The following is a 26,498-nucleotide window of genomic DNA, read 5'->3' on the forward strand; positions in this document are numbered from 1 at the left end:
AGCTGGGGTGACAGTCACAATGTGTATGACTGACCCTTTCGATGTCACCTTTTGGAAACACAATAAGTGTTGAGCACCTCTCACGGGGTCTGTCTGGATGTCCCACGTGTTGTGTTGCTCCCTCCTCATCCCGTCACTTGCACATCCGCTCCCCGTCCCCTGTGTCGTGATCTCAAGCGTGGTGGTCCGGAGGACACAGCTCTGTGGCTGGCAGGCTGAGCCCTCGGGGTCGCAGTCACACTTACCTGTCTCTGTCGCCCTTCTCTCTGGAAAGGGATCTGTCCTACATCAAGATCATGGACGTGGGGCAGAGCTACGTGGTGAACCGCGTGGCCGACCACATCCAGAGCCGTATCGTGTACTACCTCATGAACATCCACGTGACCCCCCGCTCCATCTACCTCTGCCGACACGGAGAAAGCGAGCTCAACCTCAAGGGCCGGATCGGCGGGGACCCGGGCCTGTCCCCCCGGGGCAGGGAGGTCAGTGCATGTGTGTGTACGTGAGCTGGCCTGCTCGGGGGTGGTGGGGGGAGCCGTGGGCAGCTGGGTGCATGTATGCATGTGTTCAACGGGACTGGCTCTAGCTCTCGTAGCTCATGTGTAATATAGGTGGATGACCTTCATTCAATCTGGAATGTTCCTATCATGTAGGAAAAGTCACCAAGCACCACGCTTGGATCTCTGGCTTCCATGTGAGCTATCACCAGCTGAACCCCTTTCCTTGGAAAGGCACGCTGTTATGGGAGTGACCCAAGTCCCTGCAATGCAGCTGATGGCTGCCCCGCAGTCTGGGGGAGATGCTCAGGCCTCTGTGGGGAGGTCATGTGGTCCGGGCCATCCGGTTGGGAGGTGGGCGATGGCGAGGGGCATAATGCTTCACAACTGGAATTTGGAGCATCTGGTAAGAACGTGTAACGAGAGCGCTCGCGGGTGTGGGTGCTCGCAGGAGGTCAGTTCTCTGTTCTGAGGCTGGGTGGCATGATTCTGTTGTGCCCTATGGCTTTGTGGTCCTTTGAAGGGCAGCCTTGGGCCTGTGAGTCTGAATTTGTTTCTGATGCATTTCAGTTCGCCAGAAGTCTGGCCCAGTTCATCCGTGATCAGAACATAAAGGACCTGAAGGTCTGGACGAGCCAGATGAAGAGGACCATCCAGACAGCCGAGGCCCTGGGTGTGCCGTACGAGCAGTGGAAGGTCCTCAACGAGATCGACGCGGTAATCAGATGCCCTTTGCCGCCCTCCCAGTGCCCCCGCCCTCCACTGCTCAGTGCCCTCAGTGCCCGCGCTCTGCTGCGGGGTGCCCCCAATGCCTGCCCTTCACTGCTCGGTGCCCCCAGTGTACCCGCCCGCCCTCTGCTGCTCGGTGCCCCCACCCTCCGCTGCAGTCCCTGCCCCTCCCTTGCCTGGCGTTCACTATCCCCATCTGCTCACCACCCCCACTGACCCTCACTGCCCCCACCCTCTGCTGCTCGGTGCTCCTGGGCTCAGCAGAGCTCAGCCAGGGCAACTGTGCCAAGGCCCTGGGGCAGCTCTCTCCTTCACTTTCCTTCAGTTTTTAGGGATTGGATTCCCCTCCGACTTTCCTTCTTTTGAATTTAACTATCTCGACCAACCAAAATTTCTTCTAGTGTTCCAACATAAGCCTTAAAAACTGATCTCTCTCCAGTTAACTCACTTACCAATAACCACCCATCTATCTTTTCCCTGTTGATTTATTTCATCTACTTTTATATTAAGTATGATTTACAGTATCACACAGATTTTATTTTATTATTTTTTATAGATTTTATTTATTTATTTGACAGACAGAGATCACAAGTAGGCAGAGAGGCAAGCAGAGAGAGAGGAGGAAGCAGGCTCCCTGCTGAGCAGAGAGCCCGATTCGGGGCTTGATCCCAGGACCCTGGGATCATGATCTGAGCCGAAGGCAGAGGCTTTAACCCACTGAGCCACCCAGGTGCCCCACACACAGATTTTAATTATGGTAGTTTTTTAGTCTGTTTCTTGGCCATTTGGGTATCTTTTGTGAGGTCTTTCATTCTTTTTCTTCCCAGACTGGATTGTCTGCCTTTTTTTTCTTGGTGGTTTTTAGAAGTTCTTTATGTATTCTGGATACGCTCCCAATGTTTGACTGGGAGCTGGACGTTTTGGATGAACCGTGCTGGACATAATTTAGGCCCACGTGAATGTTGCTCTCCCCCGAGGATTAACTTTCACTTTGGGCAGCCGGTTGGGGTGGGTTACTGTAGTCGACTCAGGCATAGAGCAATTGCTAAGCTGCGTTTTGATCTTTGTAGAGGGCAATCGATGTTCAGGTCTTCCTCCTTCTCCTAGAATGTGGCCTGTAAGGTTCTGATGGAAAACCTTGTGGGCCCAAGCTTCTGTTTCTGGCCCCTCAGCCCAACATGGTTGCCAGCTCGGCCAGGCTTCTGTCTACTCAGTCCCTACTTCCTGTTTGGCTTCTCCTCCTCGCCGCCTCACCCCGATTTTATTGAGATATGATCGGCATGTAACAGTGTGTTACTTTTAGGTGCACAACACGAGGATTTGGTAGAGTTATATATTACAAAATTACTAAAATAAGTTGTCTGTCAACGGCCATAGTTATTCATTTTTTATGTGTGTGTGAGGAGAACTTTTAAGATCTGATCTCTCAGCAACTTTCTTTCTTTCTTTTTTTTTTTTTAAGATTTTGTCCATTTATTTGAGAGAGAGTGAGAGAGAGAGCACAAGTGGTGGGGAGGAGAAGAGAGAGAAGCAGACTCCCCACTGAGCAGGGAACCCAATGCGGGACTCAATCCTGGGACTCGATGCCGGACCCCGGGATCATGATCTGAACCAAAGGTGGATGCTTAACTGACCAAGCCACCCAGGCTCCCCTCAGCAACTTTCAAATATACGACAAAGTATTGTTAATTATAGTCACCATGATGTACGTTATATCCCAAAAGCTTATTTATCCTTTTTTATGTATGTATAATCTAAGATTTTATTTATTTGTGTGTGTGTGTGTGAGAAAGCGAGAGAAAGAGAGAGAACAAGCAGGGGGAGCAGCAGGCAGAGGGAGAAGCAGGCTCCCTGCTTAGCAGGGAGCCTGATGCAGGACTCAATCCCATGATCCCAGGATTGTGACCTGAGCTGAAGGCAAACGCTTAACCAACTGAACCACCCAGATGTCTCAAGACTTATTTATCTTATCACTGGAATTTTGTACCCTTGGACCACCTTCACCCATCTCCCTCACCCCCAGCTTCTCATCCTTTTAACTGCCACTTTCAAAGCAACAGAACCCCAAAAGGAGAAATGATGCCATGTACCAGGTTTCTATCTTTGGCTTCCCTTTTCTCCAAGACCTCGGCCCCTCACGGCCTCCCCGCCTTGTTGCTCTATGATAATATCAAGCAAATTAATTTTTTTTTTTTCCTGTCTGGCTTTTCCAGTTGCTCTCCCTGGAGGGCTGTTCTGAAACAGGCGAGGCCACCGTTGCCTGAAGTGCAGGCTGGTAATGAGAGCAGATTTGAACTGTAGAAAGGTCACCCCAGCTGGCATAGAGAACGGGTTGTTGGGGGTGAGGAAGGGGGACAGGCTGGAGAAGGGAGACCAGTGAGAGGCGCCCGCAGTGGCACCTTTCCAGGTGACACTAGAATGGTAAGGTGACACCTGGAATGTGGCTAGCAGCCAAGCAAGAAAGAGAAGTGGAGGGATCTGCAGGCCCCTTACTCATTTATTCACCTATTTATGCCAGCCCGCCCTGTGGTCGGAACTGGACCAGGTATAAGGAACCAACATGTGGGAAAGGGGAAAAAAGTGATAACTGCGAGGGGCGCCTGGGTGGCTCAGTGGTTTGGGCCGTTGCCTTCGGCTCGGGTCATGATCTCAGGGTCCTGGGATCGGGTCCCGCATCGGGCTCTCTGCTCGGCGGAGAGCCTGCTTTCCTCTCTCTCTCTCTGCCTGTCTCTCCATCTACTTGTGATTTCTCTCTGTCAAATAAATAAATAAAATCTTAAAAAAAAAAAAAAAAAGTGATAACTGCGAAGAAGACAAGCATCCAGAACCATTCCGGGTTTCCGGCCCCTGGGAGGGGTTCTGGGTCACGTGAGGGCAGGAACTGAGTCTTCTTGTGTCCAACACAGTAGGGACTCACTAAATATTTATCTACTGAGTGTTAAGGAGAGAGTTTGGGGGAGAACTGGTGAGCTCTTGAAAAGGGTAAGCACTTTTTGTGACCCTCCTGTAGCTCCTTTGACCGCCTTGTAGGCTCCCATCAGCTGGGACTGCTGGCAGTCATGGAGGCCGGCGGCCATGTTTCCACCGGGATGTGCCCTGCAGGGACTCAGTCCCGGCTCTAACACTGGGCTTCACACAGAAGCCTTAGGCCACCCCAGTTGTTTCTTTTTTTCCCTTTGTAGTTAATCTGATTATTTTCCTAGATGCTGGTGAATTCTCTTCTTTATCTTTCCACTTTTCCTAATATCTGTGATCTAGTCATCATTCTTCTTTGTTTATCTTTGTTCTTTTCCTGGGTTCTGGTAAACAGCCTTGGGCTAGCCTTCTGTTTCAACACTGGGGTGTTTTTTTTTTTCCCTTAGTTCAGTCCACAATTCATGGCCTTATCTGTTTCTTTCTTTCTTTCTTTCTAAATACCATCTTTATTGAGAAATAATTCACATACCATCTGGTTCACCTACCTAACGCGTACAATTCAGTGGTTCTTAGTATAGTCCCACAGCTCTGCAACCACAACCACAATTAATCGCAAACATTGCATTGCTCCAAAAAGCAACCCTGACCCCATCCCTCCATTTCCTTTCAATTCCTCCCACCAGCTGGAGGCTACCACTCATCTGTTTTGTGCCTTCGTGGACTGGCCTAGTGGGGATATTTCATATAAATGGAATCATACACTATGCGATTTTTTTGTGTGTGACTTAGTGTTTTTTTTTTTTTTCACTTAGCATGTTTTCAAGGTCCATGTGTGTGGTAGCAAGTGTCCGAGCTTCATCCCGTTATGTTGTCCCGTATCCTGTTGGACGGATGTACCCCATACAACATATCCAGTCCTCAGCTGATGGGCTTTTGCGGGATATGCATTAGGGGGCTCCTAGGAATGATGTTGCTGTGAACATTCGTGTGCAGCCTTTTGTGTGGACACGTTGTCCTTTCTCTTGGGCATATATAGAGGAGTGGAATTGTGGGCCCATGTGGTAGACTCTGTATTTAACCTTGCAGAAAACTGCCAGGCCGCAGCCTTGTATGTTCCCACCAGCAGTGCCTGAGGGGTGTGATTTCTCAGCATCCTTACCAACTCTTGCTATCATCTGCCTTTTTTTTTTTTTTAATAACCTACCAACAGTAGAACATCCTTAAGCAAGCTCTCTGCCATTTTCTAACAAAGATCGCCTTTTCTTTAGTGTCCAGTAAATTACCATTTCCATTTCCTTCTGAGGCCTCACCAGAAGTACGTTTCACATTCATATTCTTTTTCTTTTTTCTTTTTTTAAAATATTTATTTATTTATTTATTTGAGAGAGAGAGAGAGAGAGAAAGAGCATGAGTGAGGGCAGTGGGGCAGAGGAAGAGGGAGAGAGAGAATCTCAGGCAAATTCCCCGCTGAGCGTTGAACCCGGTATGGGGCACGATCCCAGGACCCCGAGATCATGACCTCAGCTGATGTCTCCAGTTGGCTGCTTAACCAATGGAGCCTCCCAGGTTCCCAGATCCCAGAAATACGAACCCCAATGTTTGTATTTCTATTATGCTCGTGAGGATATATGTATTTCTAAGATGATAGAAGCTCTCTCTACCATGCTTCACTTCCATCTGAGCCTTTACTAGAATCACTATCAGTGCCCATATTTTTTTTAAAGATTTTATTTATTTATTTGACAGAGAGATCGCAAGTGGGCAGAGAGGCAGGCAGAGAGAGAGAGAAAGGGAAGCAGGCTCCCTGCTGAGCAGGGAGCCCAATGTGGGGCTCGATCCCAGGACCCTGGAATCATGACCTGAGCTGAAGGCAGAGGCTTTAACCCACTGAGTCACCCAGGTGCCCCCTCAATGCTCATATTTTTGCCATAGTATCTGGTGCTTGCCAACAGCCCTCGGCGGTCCTTAACTTATAGCTGTAATCTCTGTCCTTGAATGGCCTTCTTCCCTGTATGTGTCTCTCTGTGTCTTCACTTGGTCATCTTGAAAGGACGTCTAGTCAGTGGACTGGGGCCCACCCTTGGTGACCGCATTTACTTGGTTACATCTGAAAAAACTCTTTTTCTTTTTTCTTTTTTTTTTTTTTTAAGATTTTATTTATTTATTTGACAGAGATCACAAGTAGGCAGAGAGGCAGGCAGAGAGGAGGAAGCAGGCTCCCCGCTGAGCAGAGAGCCCTGATGCGGGGCTCGATCCCAGGACCCTGAGATCATGACCTGAGCTGAAGACAGAGGCTTTAACCCACTGAGCCACCCAGGTGCCCCATTCTTTTTCTTTCTTTCTTTTTTTTTTTTTTTTTAAGATTTTATTTGTTTTAGGGGTGCCTGGGTGGCTCAGTTGGTTAACGTCTGCCTTCAGCTCAGGTCACCATCCTGGGGTCCTGGGATCAAGCCCTGGGTCAGGCTCCCTGCTCAGAGGCAAGTCTGCTTCTCCCTCTCCCTCTGCCACTCGTCCTCTTGTGCTCTCTCGCTCTCTGTCAAATAAATACATAAAATCTTTTTTTAAATGTGTTTTATTTATTTTAGAAAGAGAGTGAGAGAGCATGTGTGAGCTGGGGGAGGGGTAGAGGAAAGGGGAGACACAGAATCTCAATCAGACTCTGCACTGAGCACAGAGCCCAACACAGGGCTCAGTCTCACAACCCTGAGATCATGGCCTGAGCCAAAATCAAGAGTCCGATACTCAATTGATGGAGCCACCCAGATGCCCCCAAACCCTACTTCTAAATAAGGTCACGCTCACAGGTACCCTGCATTAGGACTTGATGGTCTCTTTCAGGAAGGGCACATCTGACTCAACAAAGATGCTTGGTCTTTCTCGGAATTTTCTTATTTCACGTAACTTATCTCATTTGTTGGCACAGAGTTGTTCACAATAGCCCCTTAGAGTCTGTTCTCATTCTGGAAGCTTGGTAGTCCTGTTCCTCTGTGATGCCTAATCATAGTGACTGGAGCTTTTTCTCTTGTCAATCTATGGTCTGTGAATTCTGTTCATCTTATCAAGGAACCCACTTCTGCTTCCATTGTTTTTCTCTGTCTTCTGTTTTCTGTTACATTCCTTTCTGCTCTGGTCTTTATTACTTCCTTCCTTCCGCTTGCTCTGCCTTTAGCCTGCTCTTCTTTTTTCCAGTATCTTAAGGTGGAAGATCAGATTATTGATTTGAGATCTTTCTTTCTTCTTTTTTTTTTCCCCCATACAGACATTTATAGCTAAAAGTTTTTCTCTTGGCCTTTCCTTCTTAATAGATACCTTTGCCCCAAGGCTTGGTCTAGAAAACAACTTAGAACAAAGGCAGAGGCCAGCAACTTTTTATTAGGACATTTTATGGCTTCTTCCCCTCTTGGGGCCCTTAAACCACACTCATGTGTTGAGAACCAGTGTTCTTTGCTGGATTTTTTTCTTAAAAATAGCATTTATAGAAGGTAATCTACACTATGTGTGAGTGTGTGTGTGTGTCGAAGGAATTCAATTGACATCTTGCTTTATGGCTTGGACGACAGTCCATAACTCAGAATACATATTTCTATAGCACAGAGAACAAAAGACACAAGGAATGACGCATAGTTAACATTCCTGGTTTTTTTTTTTTTTTTAAAGATTTTTTTTTTTGTTATGTATTTATTTGACAGAGAGATATCACAAGTAGATGGAGAGGCAGGCAGAGAGAGAGAGAGGGAAGCAGGCTCCCTGCTGAGCAGAGAATCCGATGCGGGACTCGATCCCAGGACCCTGAGATCATGACCTGAGCTGAAGGCAGAGGCTTAACCCACTGAGCCAACCAGGCACCCACATTCCTGTTTATTTTTATGGCGTAAACTGAATGGATGAAAAAGACTGTTGTGGTAGCTCTTTACAGATGAGGGGCTGCCCCCTTGGTCAGTGTCCCCACAAGCCTGCTCTTTCCAGAGGGATTCTAAGCTCCAAGCTGGGAGAGCCCCCGTAGCCCAGGAAATGCTCCGTAAACCTGGTCCCCTCTGCCTGCCCTCCCCCGCGTCCCCGACCGAGGGCTGATCCCTGGGCCTGGCATGGGAGATGTGACGACTTCCGTATCTCCTTAGGGTGTCTGTGAGGAGATGACCTACGAAGAAATTCAAGATCATTATCCACTGGAATTTGCCCTGCGGGACCAGGACAAGTACCGGTACCGGTACCCCAAGGGGGAGGTAGGTGGGATATGGGGGCTTAGCCCCAGCTGCCCCCTGCCATCTGCCCCAGGGCCCCTGGGGGACTCTGGAGCCTGCGTGGGCAGCAGGTGGGGCCTGACCTCAGAACTTGGCCAGGCTGGGTGTGTGTGTCATCTATGCCACTTCCCTTCCATGGTACCCAGGCCGCGGTCCCCACCCACCTTCGGCGGCAGATGGACATGGCTGCACGGGACTCCCAACTCTGAGACTCGTTAGATTCCTACTCTCCGATGTTCCACATCCTTGCCTTTCCCCTTCCCCGGGGTATCCCAGGGATCATGCATGCCCTCCCCCTGGCTCCAGACACAGGGCCCTGAATACAGGCTAGGAAGACCTTCCTCAGTTGAGTCGTGGCCACAAGAAGCCATGTGCTCAGACACCTTCCCTCAGACTGGCTCCTGCCTCAGCCCAGGGCCCAGGTCAGAAGTTGGTCACCTTTGACTTGGGTATCTCCCACTTCCGGGAGGTGGCCTGGGACAGTGGCCAGATAAAGATACCCCTACAGACACACACATATGTACGGACATACGTGGACAGCTGCAGAAGCTGCCCCCCACCCCAGGTGCCAGGCTTTTGGCCCCCCTTGCTAGACTATCTTCAGGAAAAGTAAGCTCCGGGGAGCATTAATTATTCCCTACATCGTACTGTGAGGCAAAGCTCAGATTTAAAACTAACCCAGATAACCATAGAAAGAAGCAAAGCAGTTGCCTGTTCAGAGTTGAGAATATAGCAGGGAAAATAGGCAGGGAAATTACAGTTACCGAAAGAACTGATCTAGGATTCCCCAGGAACTAGGGGCATTGCTCCCCGTCAGCCTGCGGGGGGCACTTCCGGCTCCAGCTTGAGGCTGTGTTTTGAATGTTTTGACGGCCTGCTCACTGTGTGCAAAGAGGGCTTGATCTCCAGTGGAAGTCTCTACACCTTAGAGCCCACAGGTTGGTCCAAGGGCTCCCTCATAGGCTACCTTGCAGCACCCAGGGGAGGCCCAGGGCACTTCGACCATGAGGATCTTTGTTCCTGGGCCTTCAGGCATGCTGATGGGTCATGTTCCAGAAAGTTCTGGGGGTCTTTGCTCCTCCCACCCCATGGTTCTCTCTGTGCGTTCCATCTGCCATGGGCTGGAAGGGCGCTGCATCTCTACTACCAGTCCTACTTTCCAGCAGCTGGGGGTTCCACTGGGGTCCCTGTGGGTAGGCAGGAAGATGGCCCCCTTTGGCTGGCAGCCTGAGGCCCAGCCCGGCCCTCCAGTCCTCCTGGGACCTGGCCCTGGGACTGGAGGATGCATTCTCTTTCGCAGACTGCCAGTTCTTCTCCCCTCCCAGCTTCCCTCTCAAGCTGGACATCTCACTGTCCTATAGTGACAGGCCCTAGCCCGGAGCTGCCCACCCCCACTGCCCATGCCCCCGGGGTGCCAGGCTGGAGGATATCTAGCCATAGCCTCCCCTAACAGTGAGGGTCCTGGAAGAGAGGAGGTAGCCTGCTACCAAGAACATTTCCAAAAAAAAAAAAAAAAAAAAAAGAACATTTCCATCACTACTGCTGGAGCAGGGCCTGAGGGACCCTTCCTGCTTGTCCTTGTAGTCCTATGAAGGACCTGGTCCAGCGCCTCGAGCCTGTCATCATGGAGCTGGAGAGGCAAGAGAATGTACTGGTCATCTGTCACCAGGCTGTGATGCGCTGTCTCCTGGCCTACTTCCTTGATAAGGCAGCAGGTACTGGCCGGCCCCCAGGGAGGTGGGGTGTGTATATGTGAGAGAGATAGAGGGACTGTTATGTGAGCGTCCCTGGTGTGCCAGTCCTGCCCATCTGTGTCCACAGAGCAGCTGCCCTACCTCAAGTGTCCACTGCACACCGTCCTGAAGCTGACCCCTGTGGCTTACGGTAAGGAAGCTTCTGGAACACTGGCCTGCTTGCTAGACACTGGCTTTCCACGGGGCTCCATGATGTTTCTGCGGATCCCTTGAAAATCCCCTTAGGGGTTTAGGGTCTCGTTCTTTCTCTGTCTACTGTCTACTCACTGCCTTTCCCAGTTTTTTTTTTTTTTTTTTTTTTTTTGGTTTTAGTTTCTGTGGCCACATGAGCCTTTCCAGCGATCCTTAACCATCATCCGCCCGCATGACGGGCTTTTCTGTTTTTTTCTGAAACCCCGACGGCCCCCAGGACCTGGGCCTTAAAATACTCAGAGTATCTTGAGGGCAGACTCATTTGAGCCCCACCTCTGCCTTTCATTATGCCTGCCAGGGACTTCAGGCCACCTTCTAAGCTCCTGGGTCTCAGCTCGTCACCTTGAGCACATGCTACGAGGCACCCCTCAGGGGGTCGTGTCCTTGGGAGAACGACCAGAAAGCCCAGCGACAGCTGATGTCAGGCCCCTGTGTGCCCATCCCCTCGTGCCCATTGCTCAGAGCCCCTGGTGTGATGTGGATTTGGCCTTGTGTTTGTGGCTTGGGGTTTGAGTGGTTCAGGGGCCCTGAAGGCTCACGGATCGATAACATGTGGAGCTCAGGCCTGGGGCTGCTTAGACGGCTCTGCCCCGGCAGTGGACAGCTCATGTCCTCGGTGAAGCCCTCCTGGGTGTCTGGGCTTCTCACCAAGGCTGCACGGTGGCACATGATAAACACAGGGCTGCGGTGTGCCTCGTCCTTCCTCGCGTGCAAAGCTGCCTAAGGTGGGAGGACTGGGTGAGGCTGAGAATGGCTGCCTGTTCTCTGACACCCAGGGCTCCCACCCGAGAGAAGCCTCTACCCTCTACCCTCTACGGCTCCAGGAGGGGAAATGGATTTACATCTTCCCTTTGGCAGGTTGTAAAGTGGAGTCCATATTCCTGAATGTGATGGCTGTGAACACGCACCGGGACAGGCCTCAGGTAGCAGCGGGGTTATGGCTGGGGTGGTGAGCTTATTCCCAGGGGTATCCAGATACCGCATCTCCCAGGCCCAGGGCCAGCTGGGGTGCCTGCCAGAGAGAACTTGAGTTCTGTGCCAAGCCTGCTGTCCTGTTATCAGGGCAAGGTCATGGCTCTGGACCAGGCCTTCCCAAGGGGGCTGCCCTGGGAGTGGGGAAGTCCCTGGAGCTGGGCCACCAGGGTAGGAAGTACCTGACCCTGGGTATGGTGGCTTCCCAGCAGCCCTACCGTAGAGGTCTGAGCCAGCGGGAGAGGGAGCCTCAGCTGGGAAAGAAGTAGGAGGCCTACAAGGGGACAGGTGGAGATTCTTCCATGATCCCCTCTAAGTTCAGGCCTCATGGGCATCCTTTCCAACTTCAAGCACCTTTAAAAACTAAAATGGTATGTGCTTTTTGTTGGGGAAAGGGCTCTACAGGTTTAAGAGTGTGTTGGTGCTGGATAGAGATGGTCCTGCTACAGAGCAGTTCATGACCCTGTGTTCCCCCAGTGCCTTGTTTAAGATAGAAGCTCCTCGAACCATTGCCTAGAACCCCTTTCCATGTCCATGGGAGGTCTCTCTGCCACATTGCTTACCTCTTCCACTGAGGCCAAGGGCTGGACCGGCCCTTCTGGATCCCATTCCTGGAGTCAGGTGCACCAAGAAGGCTCCTGGGGTCTCCGTTGTGCCTCCTGCCCCCCATAAGGGGGTATGGGGGGCTCTGGGTCCCTGCCAAAGGTGCACAACTTGGGCTGCTCACCTGCAGCCCCTTGGCCTTGATCCCTACTGGCAGAGATATGTGGATGTCTTAAGGCGCTGCCCCCTCACTGGGACCATCCACCGTGCAGGCCTCTTCCCTGTTTGTCCTGAGACTGCTGCAGGCCCCCTCTGGCCCCCATAGGTCACTGGGGAAGGCATGTCCTAACAGGTGCCCTTTGTGTTGAGGGAAGTCCAGAAGGCAGTGGGCCCTCTCTGACTGATAGGGTAGGGGTGATGGTAAGAGAAGCCCCTGGACCTGGCAGGCACTGGGGGCTGAACATCTATAGGGTGGGACCCATAGGTTCCCTGGCAGCCCCTTTGCCCCCCTCTGCATGCTGGCTTCCGAGAGGCCACCTTCCGCTGACCCCAGGTTCCCTTTAGGTGGCAGGATTCCCGGGCTCTAGCCCATTCTTGGGAGCAAACTGAGATGGGAAAGGGGCCCCCAGGAAGCCTGCCCCATCCCGCATCAGAGTCATACCTGTCCCTCCCCTTGCAGTGGCTGGTTCAGCAAACCCAGAGGTGGGCCCCTGGGGGCCATTTCTTCTTCCCTGTGAGTCCGGGCGCATCACGGTGGCCTCAGGTGACCTGCTTCAGCAGGTGCTGGTTGTGAGGGCCCACAATCAAGAAGATGGGCCACCAGGATTGGGGGACTCATAGCACCGTCTCATGGAGCTGAGGAAAGTGTCAGGCCCTGTATCCCTCAGGCCTGAGCCCCGCAGCCATGGAAGGGGCTGGTCTTTGTGGCTGGGTGAGGCCCGTCTGTAGCTGCCAGCTTCAGGAGGTCCAGGGCACCCTGTGCCCCGGCGCTGAGAGGACAGAGCAGGCCGCAGACGAGGAGGGGTACACAGGCTCCTGGGCCTCATCAGACACCTGCCCACCAAGACTTAGACCAGGAGGTGGGCACCCCCAGGAGCGGGGTGCCCTTCCCTGCCCCCACCGGTGAGGATTTGAGCCCCCAGCCACTGTTCCCTCCCAGTTGCCTAACATCTGAGACAGGAGGTGGGAGGGCCTCGTTCTGGGCACTGCCGGTCCCGTGAGCAAGGAGCCAGCAGGACCCAAGCACCTTCCTCCCCTCCTTTGACTTCTTGTGCTCGTCCACCCACTCACCTGTGGAGAGGCTCCTGGGCACCTCACTCTTAGGGAAGTTTGGGAGTTGGAGTCCAACAGCCAGGGCTCTGGGAGGGTGAGTATGTGAACCCAGAAGACTGCAGCGATGAGTAAAGTAGACAGAGGGCAGTGGGTGTCCATCTGTTCTGGCCACAGAGTGAACGTTCTGTGTTTTGTGTGTGTGTTTTGCAGAATGTAGACATCTCGAGGCCCCCGGAAGAAGCCCTTGTCACGGTCCCTGCTCACCAGTGACCATATCTCCTTCACTGCCACCCCCAGGCAGATATTGAGCTCTGCAGGTGCGGTCATGACAGGCCCCCAGGCCCGTGTGACAGTTTCTCTGCTGGAACATCCCAGAGGCCATGCACTGGTCCCCCTGATTCCTCATCGATGGTGACAGGGTTAGACGTCGTGCCCGATGGGCTGCTGTAAAGCTTTGGCCAGACTGGATCTGCCCGGGGGTGCCCCTCCCGTCCTGCCCGCCGGGAACCGGAGAGCCGCCCAAGGCCCGGCCCTCGTGTCGGAGCAGCTCGTGAATGCCGTGGGCTCACTTCAGCAGAAGCCCACAGGGGATGCGGCCCTTGTGGTCACCCCTTCTCGACCGTGCATACGCTGGAACATTTTGGGGAGCTGGGGGCCCAAGCCACCCCTGCCCCATGCCTGTCCCGGTGAAAGCACATGAAGTCGGGGTGGCCGTGTGAACGCCCTTTCCTGTGCCGACGCAGGTGCTCGAGGAAGAGGCTGCCATCCTGCCTTTCCGTCCCCTACTGTGCTCCCCTCGCTACCTCTGCCCCGTCACCGCTGTGTCCACACAGGAGCGGACCCTGGTGGCCGAGAAATGCATTTGCTGTGAACCATTCAGAGAAACAAGCCTGTCCTGGCATTCACTGCCCTCCACCCGTGAGACCGAGCAGGGGACCGGCAGGAAGGCGGGGGCACCCTGCCCAGGGGAGGATTTTCCCAGCATGGCACAGCTTCAGCTTCCTGTGTGTGGGAGCCTGGCGTGAGAATCACCCTGGGGGGCTGCTATCTGTCATACACCCCTGAGTTCCTTTGGGCCCAGGGAGGCAGGCTGGCCTCCCTGGGCACCAGGGTCCTGGCTCCCTCTTGTCTCTGGGCAGGAGGCATGGCTGGCAAGTTGAGAAGCTGTGTGGGGTGGTGTCTGGGTCTGTAGTCGGAGGCCCTGCTGTCCACAGTTGGGTCCTGGTCTGGGATTCTGAGCCCACATTGTACCTGGAAACTTCCCTGGCAGAATAGCCCATCTTTCCCAGCCTCCTGGGGCTTTGCAGCTTGTAGGTACCACCTGCCCCTGAGGGGAACCTGTGCCCCCGCCCCGGCTGGTCATCTCAGCCTTGTGCACTGCAGTGGCCGTGGACAGACCTGGTGGAGGGCTGGGGCAGGAGCTTCTGGACTTACGACTGCCAGAGCCCCTAGCCCTGAAGTCAGGACCAGAGGACCATGCCACTGCCTTTGGGACATGGGGACCACAGCCCTTGCTTCCATGTCCCCCAGAAGTTTTGATGACTTGGTCACTTGGACATGCTTGCTTGTTGGCCTTGGTGGGTCTCTTTGGTTGGCGTCATGTACATTGAGACGTCCCCACCTCTCCAGGACCGGCTGGCCGAGGCACGACCAGCGAGGCACAACCAGCGAGGGCAGTCAGGAGCTGCTGGACCCAGAGTGTTACGAGGACTGAGATTGGGCAGAGGGAAGTCTGGGGGCATGGCATCACTTGGGGCAGATCCTCTCCGCCTCTGCCTGGAGTGTTCTCTGCATGGGCAGCCACCCACTAGTTGGCTGCCAGGTTTTATCCATGACGGTTCTCATGTCAAAACATTTGTGTCGAAGACACGTGTGCTTGTGTCAAAGACATTTTCCCATTCTCCCTGGAATGGGTGATGGTTGGTGGATCTCAGCTGCACATCACACTGTGTCCAGCATTCTTTGCAAAAAATACTTAAAGAAAAAATTGGGGCGCCTGGCTGGCTCAGTCAGTAGAGCATGTGACTCTTGATCTCCGGGTTGTGAGTTCAAGCCCCATGTTGGGCCTAGAGCTTACTTAAAAAAAAAAAAATTAAAAATGAGAATCTAAGGTTGTAGCTTGTGGCCATCTCTCCATTTCTGAGGTATTTTCAGCTGGTTCTGAAGACTCCCACATTGAGGACTCTCATAGGTCTGTGTTGGGATCTTCAGTCCAGCTCCCACTTCCATGCCTACCCCTCTCTGGAGAGGAAGCTGTCTTGTCCTGGAGTTAGTCCTGGGCCTGGTGCCCATGGGCAGGGACAGGACCGAGTTTTCTCTGGGCCAACCTAGGATTCTGGGTCCTCACCCAGGAAGCAGATGTGTGAAGGGGCATCTGAGGTGGAGGACCGTTAAGGGGAAATTATGGGTTCCAGATCATGGCATCTTTGGGGAGCGGATGGAACCAGGGGCTGGGTCAAGGATGGAGGGGCGGCAGGGCGTTGAGTGGGAGTGTGTTGGCTGGTTCTGCTCTGTTTTCTTTGTCACCTGCCTTTGGGCTGGGGAAGATGGTGACAGGCAGGGTTTTCCCTTTCTCCTGGTCCAGGACTTCACTGGACTCTGCATGCTTCCTGCGCTGGGGCCAGGCTGTTGGAGGGCAAGTCGCAGGGCTGCTCCTCAGTGGACACGATGGGGCTGGACATGTTGGCTGCCCATCTGCACCTCTCCCAGTGTGTCGGGATGGAGGTAGCTGTGGCCGGGCTGCTTCTGTCAGGTCCGGTGTTGCCAGTAGCTATGGCTCTGCCTTACCCAATTGTGTCATGATCAGTGACAGAAACCTCTGGCCTTCATCCCCAAGTTCAGCGCGATTTCAGCTGCGATGGTCTTCCTGGTGGTCAAGATTAGGGGACAGCTTGATGGTCCTCCCCCCGTCTCTGGACACTGAGGTCCTGTGTGGACACCTGAGAGGCCTCAGCACTTTTGGGAGAAGATGTTAAAGACTTCTAATAGCAAAGCAACAGCAGAAGGAAAAAGATCTAACACTATGAGAATTTTTCTTCAGGTCCAACATTCTACCAGAGCCATAGGAAGAGGGATTATATTTCGTCGTATTGAAAAATTGTATAGTATTTTGGGTTGCTAGGAAACAATGACCATCATTGGATGTTAGGGTTAGAGGACATTTGGATAGAAAGAAATGCTGTTCCAAAGGCATAGGCTTTAGCAGGGGTGTCTGGATGACTCAGTCAGTGGAGCACGTGACTCTTGATCTTGGGGCAGTGAGTTCGAGCCCCACAATGGGTGTAGTGATTACTTAAAAATAAAATTTTGGGGGGGGCACCTGGGTGGCTCAGTGGGTTAAGCCGCTGCCTTCAGCTCAGGTCATGATCTCAGGGTCCTGGGATTGAGTCCTGCATCAGGCTCCCTGCTCAGCAGGGAGCCTGCTTCCCTCTCTCTCTCTCTGCCTGCCTCTCTGTCTACTGTGATCTCTCTCTGTCAAATAAATAAATAAAATCTTTAAAAATAAAATAAAATAAAATAAAAAATTTTTTAAAAGATTTTATTTATTTACTTGACAGACAGAGATCACAGGTAGGCATAGAGGCAGGCAGAGAGAGAGGGGAAGCAGGCTCCCTGCCGAGCAGAGAGCCCAATGCAGGGCTCGATCCCAGGACCCTGAGATCATGACCTGAGCCGAAAGCAGAGGCCCAACCCACTGAGCCACCCAGGCGCCCCTAAAAATAAAATCTTAAAAAAAAAAAAAAGGTTTCAGCAACATTTGAGTTAGGTTTATAATATAACAAATACATACTATATATTAAAAGAAAATACAGTGATCACTTGGCAAAGGAAATGTTGGCATGTTTGGCTTAGATCAGTCATGTGTGGGGCTGGGCATGTTGTTGTTTGAACAAAACTATTTTATTAAAAGTGAAAAATGGAAGGGCGCCTGGGTGGCTCAGTGGGTTAAGCCTCTGCTGTCAGCTCAGGTCATGATCTCAGAGTCCTGGGATGGAGCCCTGCATTGGACTCTGCTCAGCAGGGAGCGTGCTTCCCCCCGCCCCGTGCCTGCCTGTCTGCCTGCTTGTGACCTCTCTGCAAGTAAATAAATAAAATATTATTTTTTTTTAAAAAGTGAAAAATGGAGGATGCGCCTGGCTGGTTCAGTCAGTTGACTTCAGCTCAGGTCATGATCGCAGGGTCCTGGGATTGAGTTCTGCATCATCGGGCTCTGAGCTCAGTGGGGAGTCTGCTTGGCATTCTCTTCCTCTGCTTCTCCACCGGTTTGTGAGTGTGTGCGTATGCTCTCTCTCTCTCAAATAAATCTTTATTTATTTTTTAAAAAGATTTTATTTATTTATTTGACAGAGAGAGAGATCATGAGTGGTCAGAGAGGCAACCAGAGGGAGAAGAAGGGAAACAGGCTCCCTGCTGAGCAGATAGCCCATGCGATGTGGGGCTCAATCCCAGGAGCCCAGGATTAGGACCTGAGCAGAAGGCAGAGGCTTTAGCCTTTTTCTTTAAAAAAAAGAAAGGGGACACCTGGGTAGCTTAGTCGTTAGGCCTCTGCCTTTGGCTCAGATCATCCCAGGGTACTGGGATTGAGCCCTGCATGGGGCTCCCTATTCCATGGTGAGCCTGCTTCTCCCTTAACCCTGTCCCCCTGCTTATGTTCCCTCCTTCTCTCTCTCTCTCTCAAATAAAGAAATAAAATCTTAAAAGAAAAAAAAAAATCCCCCACATGGAGAACAGTGACTCTATTGTCTAGTAAGTAAAGGTTGAATTGTGTTCCCCCTACAAAAAAATTCAGACATTTAGGATCTAACCCCTGATACCTCATAATGTGACCTTATTTAGAAATAGAATCTTTGGGGGCACCTAGGTGGTGCGGCTGGGTAAGTGTCCAGCTCAGGTGGTGATGACAGGGTCGTGAGATCATGTCCCGCGTAGAGCTCCACACTCAGCACCAAGTCTGCTTGTGATTCTCTCCCTCTTCCTCTGCCTCTCCCACTCATGCTGTCTCTCAAATAAATAAAATTAATCTTAAAAAAAAAAAAAAAAAAGAAGAAAGATAGAAATAGCATCTTTGTAGATGTACTGAGTTGAGGTAAGGTCGTACTGCGTTAGGCTGGGCCCTCATTCAGATTCCCCGGTGCCTTCACAGAGAGTGTGGCCCTGCCAGCACTTCGGCTCCAGAACCAAGAGACAAGAACTTTCTGTTGTTTAAGCCACTTGGTATGTTATAGCTGCCCAGGCAGACAAACTTCTGAAAGACATTCCCCTCAGCAACGAGCTTCTAAGCGACAGAGAAGGGCGTATCTCTGGGTGAGCTGTCTGAGAAACTCAGTCCAACATTTGTTTTCAATGAATGAGCGCATCTTTCTGAGGCTTTGGATTCTTTCCTCTACATGAGACCAGGGAACTTTCGGCATCTCAATTGCGTTTAGTGAGACTCAGCTTTCCTTCTGGCCAAATAGACACACAGAACGACCCCTTGTAGCTCAAGCCAGCACACGGAATCCCAGATTTCTGGCAGACGCACCTGTGTTGATAAATTCAGCCCTATCTAAACTTCGGTTCTTATCTCCTTGGCCCCAGACCTGGATCCTTTCTGGATACCTTTCTGGTATGAGCCCCCTCCTCAGCTTCAGTAATTTTCGGGACTGGCTCACAACGCAGGCAAATACTTTATTTACATTAACCAGTCCTCATACTCTTCATATTGTGACCAAGGTAAAGTAACAAAGTCTTACAATTCCTTTGATATGTAAGCCTTCCCCTCTGGGTTTGACTTGGTAATAAGACCTCCAGACATGCTGGAATCCATCTTTATATTTATTTTATTTCTAAGTAATCTCTACACCCACCGTGGGGCTTGAACCCACAACCCTGAGACAAAGAGTCACATACGGTGCTCAGCTGACTGAGCCCGTCAGGTGCCCTGGGGGAACCCATCTACAGTTTAAGGCACCGGGGATGTTAAGGAGTTTGGGAAGAGGGGCAGGAGGGTCGGCTTCCCCTGGCAAACTGACTCCCTCACTAGGTCTCGGGGGAGGACACCTTGCTTCCGGGGGAAGGGGGTGCAGAGGGGCTGCCATTGATGGTAATCAGATTCCTCTGCGTTCTTCCATCTCTCTTCATCCTATGTCATTTGCTAACACATCAAGTGCCTACTGTGGGCTAAGCCGTGGAAGCAGAGCAGTAAGCCTAACAGACAAGCCCTTGTTGTTACAGAGCTGACATTCTAATGGTGGTGGACACAGTGAGGACACAGGACACAGTGAGGACACAGGGGGGCAGAGTGGAGGCCAGGAGACCTGTCCAGAGGCCACTGTGACAATCTGGGCAAGAGAACTTGACGTTGGTGTTGGGGCTCTTGAAAAGTAGTCGGATTCTGCCTAAAGTGTGAAGGTAGAGCCAAGATTGGTTGCTGGTTTGGATGAAGGCATATGAGAAACAGGCCATGCCCAGGGGTGAGGTCACCGCTGGGGACATGGGAAGGGCCACAGGGGGCAGCGTGGTGCTGGGGGTCTACAGGTCAAGTGAAGGCGCATTCGGATTTAATGCCAGAGATACCCAAGGGGAGGCATTGAGGGGACAGTTGCTTCTTGTCGTCTGGAGGTGAGGCCTAGGCCAGAGGTAAGAAATGGCATCATCAGTGCATAGACAACGCTTTAAGGTATGACACTGAACAAGCGCTCAAGGGGAAGGTAAAGAGGGAAGAAATGACACCTGGGCTGAGCCCTGGGGAGCCCACATTACAGCTTGACATGAAGAGTCAGAAGAGGGCTATGGGAAGGAGCAGTGTGGGGAGTGTGGGTGGACCGTGGAGTGGCCTGCCATGTCAGGTGACGCCAGCGGGTCAAGGAAGATGACAATTGCCACTGGACGTGAGCTTGTGGAGTGTTTCCCGGTGTCGCTGTGCACACTCCTTGCTCTGTCTGGAGCAGTGCCTAGCGTTCCCCTCAAAGATTTAAGGAGGCTCTGAATTCAGTCAGTATTTAACCAGGAAGCCACAGAATCAGCCTGCAGGTTTGATGATGGGCTGCCGCAGCCCCATGGGCCGCTGGAAACAGGAGGCTCCTTTGCAAATCGGAGGAGTCGTTTGTGCCAGGACACACGGCAGCTAAAAACCTGACCCTGTTCTCTTTCTTCAAGCTGTTTGGCGCTGTTGGAAGCAGCCACCTGACGCTGGGGGCATTTCTGAGGCCCTTTGCGCACTGTTGTCAGGGGAAGCCCTGGGCCTCCCCATACCCTGTCCTCGGTCCTCAGTGGGTCCCTCATGTGAGGGGCCACCAGTGGTGTTTTCTTTTCTGACTTCACCTCGGACCCTAAATTTGGTGGTAGTTTCACACCAATGATGATTTCTCTGACTCTCCCACACCAGCTAGTTGTCCAACAATTCAACTCAATTTGGACACCAACTCCTGAGGGAGTGTAGGCCCTACAGGTGGAGGGCTCAGTCCCACAGGATCGACCCTACTTCAGGTGCTAGAAAAAGTCTCTAGGGGGCCACTTGTAACTTCTTACCGGGTGCCCATACGTCAGGTATGAGCCCCCTCCTCAGCTTCAGTAATTTTGGGGACTGGCTCACAACGCAGGGAAATACTTTATTTACATTAACCAGTTTATTAACAAGGACACAATTCAGGAACAAACAAACAGAAGAGAGGCATAGGGCGAGGTACTGAGGGGAGGGCAAGCTTCTAGGATGACCAAGGGCTCCTGCATTCCCAGCTCCGGAAGCTCCCTGAATTCACTAGGCAGGGGGTTTGATGGAGGTTTCTTACGGAAGCACTTTGCCAAGTTTAAGGACGGGTGTAGGAGAACTGGGGTACCAGGAGACTTTACCTTCAAAACTCCTAGAAACCAAGTTACTTAGAGCATAAAATCATTGGATTCGAATTTTGAAAAAACAATGTCTTAACTTAAAATCTTTCTTTTTGGGGGCACCTGGGTGGTTCAGTGGGTTAAGCCACTGCCTTCGGCTTGGGTCATGGTCTGGGATCAAGTCCCACATTGGGCTCTCTGCTCAGCGGGGGCCCTGCTTCCCTTCCTCTCTCTCTGCCTGCCTCTCTGCCTTCTTGTGATCTCTGTCTGTCCAATAAATAAATAAAACCTTTAAAAAACAAACAAACAAAAACCACATTGGCCTTTGGTTGATAGAAGTGAAATCTCCACTCCCCACCTCCCCAGTTCGGCCTGGAAGTTTCTACCCTCTATTCCTGGCTTGGTCTTTTTGGTGACCAGCTTCCTCACCCCCATCCTGAACCTATCTGGGGTATGCCTTTTCTTGTAGGGGAGTCTTCTCATTAGCATCCAAAAGACAGTACATTCCAAGTGTTTTAGAAGGTCTGGTGCCAGGAAGCAGAGACTAAGAGCTTCTCTCTCTCTGTCTCTCTCTTTTGTTAAAAGATTTTATTTATACATTTTATATATAAATTATATATATATTATTTATATTTACATATTTATATATATATAATATATTATTTGTATATATTATTTATATATTATATTATATATAATATATTATTTCTATATATTATTTCTATATAGCACAAGCAGGGGGAGCAGAAGATAGAGGGAGAAGCAGGCTCACCGCTGAGCAGGGAGCCTGATGCGGGACTCGATTCCAGGACTCTGGGATAATGACCTGAGCTGAAGGCAGACACTTCACCCACTGAGTAACCCAGGTGTCCCAAAGACCATCTCTTCTGTATTAAACGACACCCCCAATGGGGGCTTCAGCCTGCCAGGTTAGCTAGAGCCCTTTCCTTTCATCCTAGCTGGATTTCTTTAGCTCCCACCAGATGAATGTCCAGTCTGGACACCTCCTGCTATCCCTGGGGACAACTCCTCTGTCAGTCGCAGGAAACAGGACTCTGCCCAACTTAATCAAAGAAGGCGAATTTCTTTCTTTCTTTCTTTTTCTTGAAGATTTTATTTGTTAATTTGACACAGAGAGAGCATAAGTAGGCAGAGAGGGAGAGAGAGAGAGAAGCAGGCTCCCTGCTGAGCAGAGAGCCTGATGCAGGGCTTGATCCCAGGACCCTGAGATCATGACCTAAGCCGAAGGCAGAGGCTGAACCCACTGAGCCACCCAGGCGCCCCCAAAGAAGGCAAATTTCTAAAAAGGAACTTGCGTAGCAGCCAGAGCCACCAAGGAGGTTAGAGGACAAGACACAGAGCCACACAGTTTGCCTCCAGCCCAAATCACAGCTCTGTGCTTCTCCCGGTAGGCCCAGACACTGCAGGAGGCCCGCCCCCACGAACTAGGCTCCCAGCAGTCCTGCCGCCGGTTGGTCCCCAGCCCCCGAGGGAACTCCAGAGCGGGTAGGTTTGATTGGCTGGGCCTGGACAAAGGCCCTTGCCCTCGGGCGAAGGACACAGGGGAGAGTGAGTATGTGGCATTTCTGCCTTCTGAAGCGGAAGAAAGGGGCCAGGTGCTGGGTGGAAAGGGATGGCCGGGGCCTCTCCTGTAGTATTGGTAATTAACGCGAATCCAGCTGAGTAACATGTAAAGCTCTAATTGGCTTAATTAAACACTTGGTTAATTGGGCAGCACTCCACCTGTTGAGTGGAGGGGAGCTCCAAGGACTAGGACCAGATGGAGGGTTTCTTTAGATGGACGGTAGAAGCGGGAAAGTTATTAGCAAAAGAAAAGGATTGTTCTAGGCCTCCTGGCTTGGGGGGGTGGGCAAAGCCAAGTGTTTTATCATGCAGATGACCTCATCTTTCTTTGAGTGGGGGTGGGAGAACAGCAGGTGGCAGACTCAGTGGCGCTCATCCAGAATTCCCGACAGACCGGTTAAGACCACATTTCTGGCGGAGGTTGAAACCGCAATTAGATTGGGGATCAAGCCCTGGTTTGGGGACTTGGTCTGAGGGGCCTGCAGTTTTCTCTTTAACAGCACTCACCCATCTTGTCCCTGAGGCTCAGTCCAGGGCTGATGGGCCGTGCCCACGCCCTGACACCCACACCCTGTCAGGACTGGGCCTCCGGGCATCACTGGATGTGGCTCTGGGCTGTGGGCCCCACTTAGAACCCCAGCACATCTGGGCCACCCAGCACAAGTGAAGGCCCCATTCCCATCAGGCTGAGTGTTCGAAAGGAGTTCAATCAAGGGTTGTTTATGGGGTTGTAAATAGGTTCAAGGGGTCACCTAGGTTGGCGCATCACTGGGGGGCTAACATCAGGAGGAGCCCTTTCAGGGTGTCTGGGTGGCTCAGTCGGTTTACTGTCTGCTTTAGGCTCAGGTCATGATGGGGGGAGTGTTGAGATTGAGCAGTCTGTTGGGCTCCCTGCTGGGTGGAGAGCCTGCTCCCCCCACCCCCCCCCCCCCCCGTCCCTCTGGGCACCTCCACACTTGTGTGTGCACGCACACGAGTGTGCACACGCACCCAAGTGTGCTCTGTCTCTCACTCTATCTCAAATAAATACAATCTTTAAAAACAAAAACAGCCACCCGCCTGGGTGGCTCAGTGGGTTAAGCCTCTGCCTTCGGCTCAGGTCATGATCTCAGGGTCCTGGGATCGAGCCCTGCATCCGGCTCTCTGCTCAGTGGGGAGTCTGCTTCCCCCTCTCTCTCTGCCTCTCTGCCTACTTGTGATGTCTGATGGTCAAATGAATGAATAAAATCTTAAAAAATAAATGGGGAGCCCTTTCCATCTAGGCCTGCAGGGGCAAAGTAGGGAATGGTTACTCAAACCTGGTGTGGGCCCACGCCTTAGTCCCGTTCAGTTCCTGTGATCTGTCCACCAGAGGGATCTCTCAAGTCATGCCCTCCTGTGGTCCTCTAGATAAAGGCCCAATATCTCAGCATATAGCCCTGCCAGGGACCTGGGAGAGGGGTGGCTGTGGGGTGGGGTGTGTTGACTGCAGGCAAGAGTTTGGGGAAGGAGTAGGGGAGGAGTAGCCCCACCCACACATTCTCCAACTTCCTACCTTTGCCTTCTATTTGCCAAGTCCAACAAGCAGCCCTGGAAGAGGGAGCCCCAGGACAGAGTAGGGTGGAAGATGGACCGGGATAGGAAAGTCAAGACAAGCTGCTGCCACAGGCCCAGACTATGGGCAGCACAGAGGCTTGGGGGCACTGAGGCAGCCTGTCCCCTAGGGGAGTGATTCAGGGCTGGTACTCAGGGGAAAGTGATTAGTGGGTTGAAGGGGATCCTGAGGATCCCTTTCAAAGAAAAGGATCTTTCCTTTTTCAGTTTTCTGGCATGTGCATGGCCCTTGTGCTGGTTATAGAAGATAGACCTCTACCCCAGCCTCACTGAACCCCCAGAGTAGCAGAAGACACCCATATAACCCAGGGTTTGGTGTTGGGCTGGGGAGCCACGAGGGCTGTGGGAACGTAGAGGGGAGCCCTAACTCAAACTTGACATCTTGGGAGGCTCCCTGTAGGAGGTGGTGTTTTAAACTGGGACCTAAAGGGTGAATCAGAGGGGGTGAGGGGGATGTATGTAGTGGCTGCAGAGCCAGGAAGCACAAGGAGCCCCATTTTATTGCTGGGAACAAAATTGGAGCTTTACCTTAAGAGCCATGGGAAGCCCTTGCAGGGTTTAGGGTGGTGGGGGGTGTGGGGGGCGGCGCTGGCTACTGATTTATTCTTTAGGAAGATCAAGACTGGAAGCATGGAGAGAGGTGGTGAGACCAGAGCTGGGTCAGTGGTGAAGAAAAGAATGTTCTGGAGCTGAGAGTGGCAGAGTTGGGGGAGTTGAGCACCAGTCTGGGTGACCAGGTAGAACTGAGGAGACAGGTGTGAGTTGTCCGTGGAGGCCTAGGAACTCTTGGGAGGTGCTGTCCTGGGAGTCCTTAGGGCCTGGACTATGCTGCATGGACAGGGACTCTCAGAGGCCCAGCCGGCTTCGAGAGAGAGGTGAGGGCAGGGACCTCTGGGAGCACACTGGGGAGGGGGCAAGAGGAGAGTTGTGGGTGGACAGACGGTGAGGAAGGTGAGGATAAAGTGTTCTGGGACTCCAGTAGGGAGTGCAAGGCGGAAATGTAGAGGGAGAGGGTGAGGACTTAGGGGAGGACCCTGTGGTGCCAGTGGCCTGGGACAGGGGAAGAGCAGAAGGGAGTGAGTGTGTGTGTGCCCTGAAGTGAGGTGTGAGCCATTCCAGGTAGACTAGACAGGGGTGGGGGGTTGGGGGGTGCAGAATTTAAGGGAGGGTCTGCTTCTAAGCAGGGAAGGGCACCAGCTGGAACCAAAAGCAAGTAGAGGAAGCCTGAGGAGACAGGCTGTCAGAGGGGTGGGTCTGAGCCCAACAGCCCCTGCTGCCTGGCCCCTCCATCCCATACACAGACGTGGTCTGACACTTTTTGGCTGAGCTAGTCCAGTTGGTCTGGGTCCTTCCATCAGGTATCCTGCGTTCGACCCTCAATCCTGTTGAATACACTTTTTTTTTTAATGTAAACTACTTGCAACGGAGGACTTGAACTCATGACCTTGAGACCAAGTGTTGTATTGGAGGGACCTCAGTCTTGCTGAGATGCCCACGTTTGGCACAGGGAGTTTGGTTTCTGTTTCAGAGCAGCTGATTTCCCCAAGGTGGCTTATGGAAGTGACACCTTCCCCACCCCCCACCCCCCCACCCCCCCTGCTTCGCAGACTTGGTGTCCTCCTCCCTCGCACAGACTCATGCCTGTCGGGGGCATGACTGTGATTTCTCAGCCATGGGCTGTTCTTGGTGTCCAGCCCCGCCCGGTCTGCACACAGCTGTGGGTGGGTCATGGAACCCTCACCGGACTCCCCCATGAAGGCTTCCCCTATTTGTCTGTGAGATATGGGAAGATGACAGGGCATGGGGTCCCCAATCCTGAGAAGGTCAGGGAGGATGAGGCCAGGGGAGAGGCCCCCAGAGGAAGTGGGGTGGGGGTGTCAGAGCAGAGAGGCCAAAGACAAGTGACAGGATGTAAGAAAGGACAATTCTTTTATTTTTTTTTTAAATTGCCTTGGAAATGTAGGAAAACATTGCATTTCCTCCCCCCACCTTTTTTTTTTAAGATTTTATTTATTATTTGACAGAGAGAGACACAGCGAGAGAGGGAGCACAAACAGGGGGTGTGGCAGAGGGAGAAGCAGGCTTCCCACAGAGCAGGGAGCCAGATGTGGGGCTCATTGAGTACCCTGGGATCATGACCTGAGCTGAAGGCAGATGCTTAACAACTGAGCCATCCAGGCGCCCCATGAAATAAAGGACAACTCTTAGGAGCTTTACTCAGGTCAGGGACTGGGTTATGAAGAGAGATCAAGTCTGTGGGAGGCAGAAGGCTGGGCACCCAGGGTGTGGAATGAGGTGGGGGAGGCTTGCTGGTCAGGTGCACGTGGAGGGGAGCGTGTGGCGGCTGTTGTCCTTGGGAAGGGGGACCTGAGCTGTGTTCAACTTCAGACTGTATT

General features: G+C 52.1%; 1 protein-coding gene across 4 annotated transcripts in view; it reads left to right on the forward strand.

Annotated features, from left to right (window-relative positions):
* The window catches only part of PFKFB4 (6-phosphofructo-2-kinase/fructose-2,6-biphosphatase 4), a 33,425-nt gene extending 19,424 nt beyond the window's left edge, over nucleotides 1-14,001 (forward strand). For 2 of the 4 annotated variants that reach the window (XM_045080315.1, XM_045080314.1), the window contains exons 8-15: nucleotides 275-482; nucleotides 1,068-1,214; nucleotides 8,261-8,365; nucleotides 9,313-9,321; nucleotides 9,978-10,098; nucleotides 10,205-10,267; nucleotides 11,188-11,252; nucleotides 13,327-14,001. In XM_045080315.1, the coding sequence (XP_044936250.1) occupies nucleotides 275-482; nucleotides 1,068-1,214; nucleotides 8,261-8,365; nucleotides 9,313-9,321; nucleotides 9,978-10,098; nucleotides 10,205-10,267; nucleotides 11,188-11,252; nucleotides 13,327-13,386 (778 nt within the window). In that variant the 3' untranslated portion in view covers nucleotides 13,387-14,001. Of the gene's footprint in view, nucleotides 1-274; nucleotides 483-1,067; nucleotides 1,215-8,260; nucleotides 8,366-9,312; nucleotides 9,322-9,967; nucleotides 10,099-10,204; nucleotides 10,268-11,187; nucleotides 11,253-13,326 lie in introns of those variants that run through there. The other 2 variants (XR_006606862.1, XR_006606861.1) reach the window with 1 other exon arrangement.
* Nucleotides 14,002-26,498: the final 12,497 nt, after the last annotated feature.

Source organism: Mustela putorius, unplaced genomic scaffold (genome assembly GCF_011764305.1).
Source record: "Mustela putorius furo isolate JIRA1106 unplaced genomic scaffold, ASM1176430v1.1 tig00000095_pilon_pilon_pilon, whole genome shotgun sequence".
NCBI lineage: Eukaryota > Metazoa > Chordata > Mammalia > Carnivora > Mustelidae > Mustela > Mustela putorius.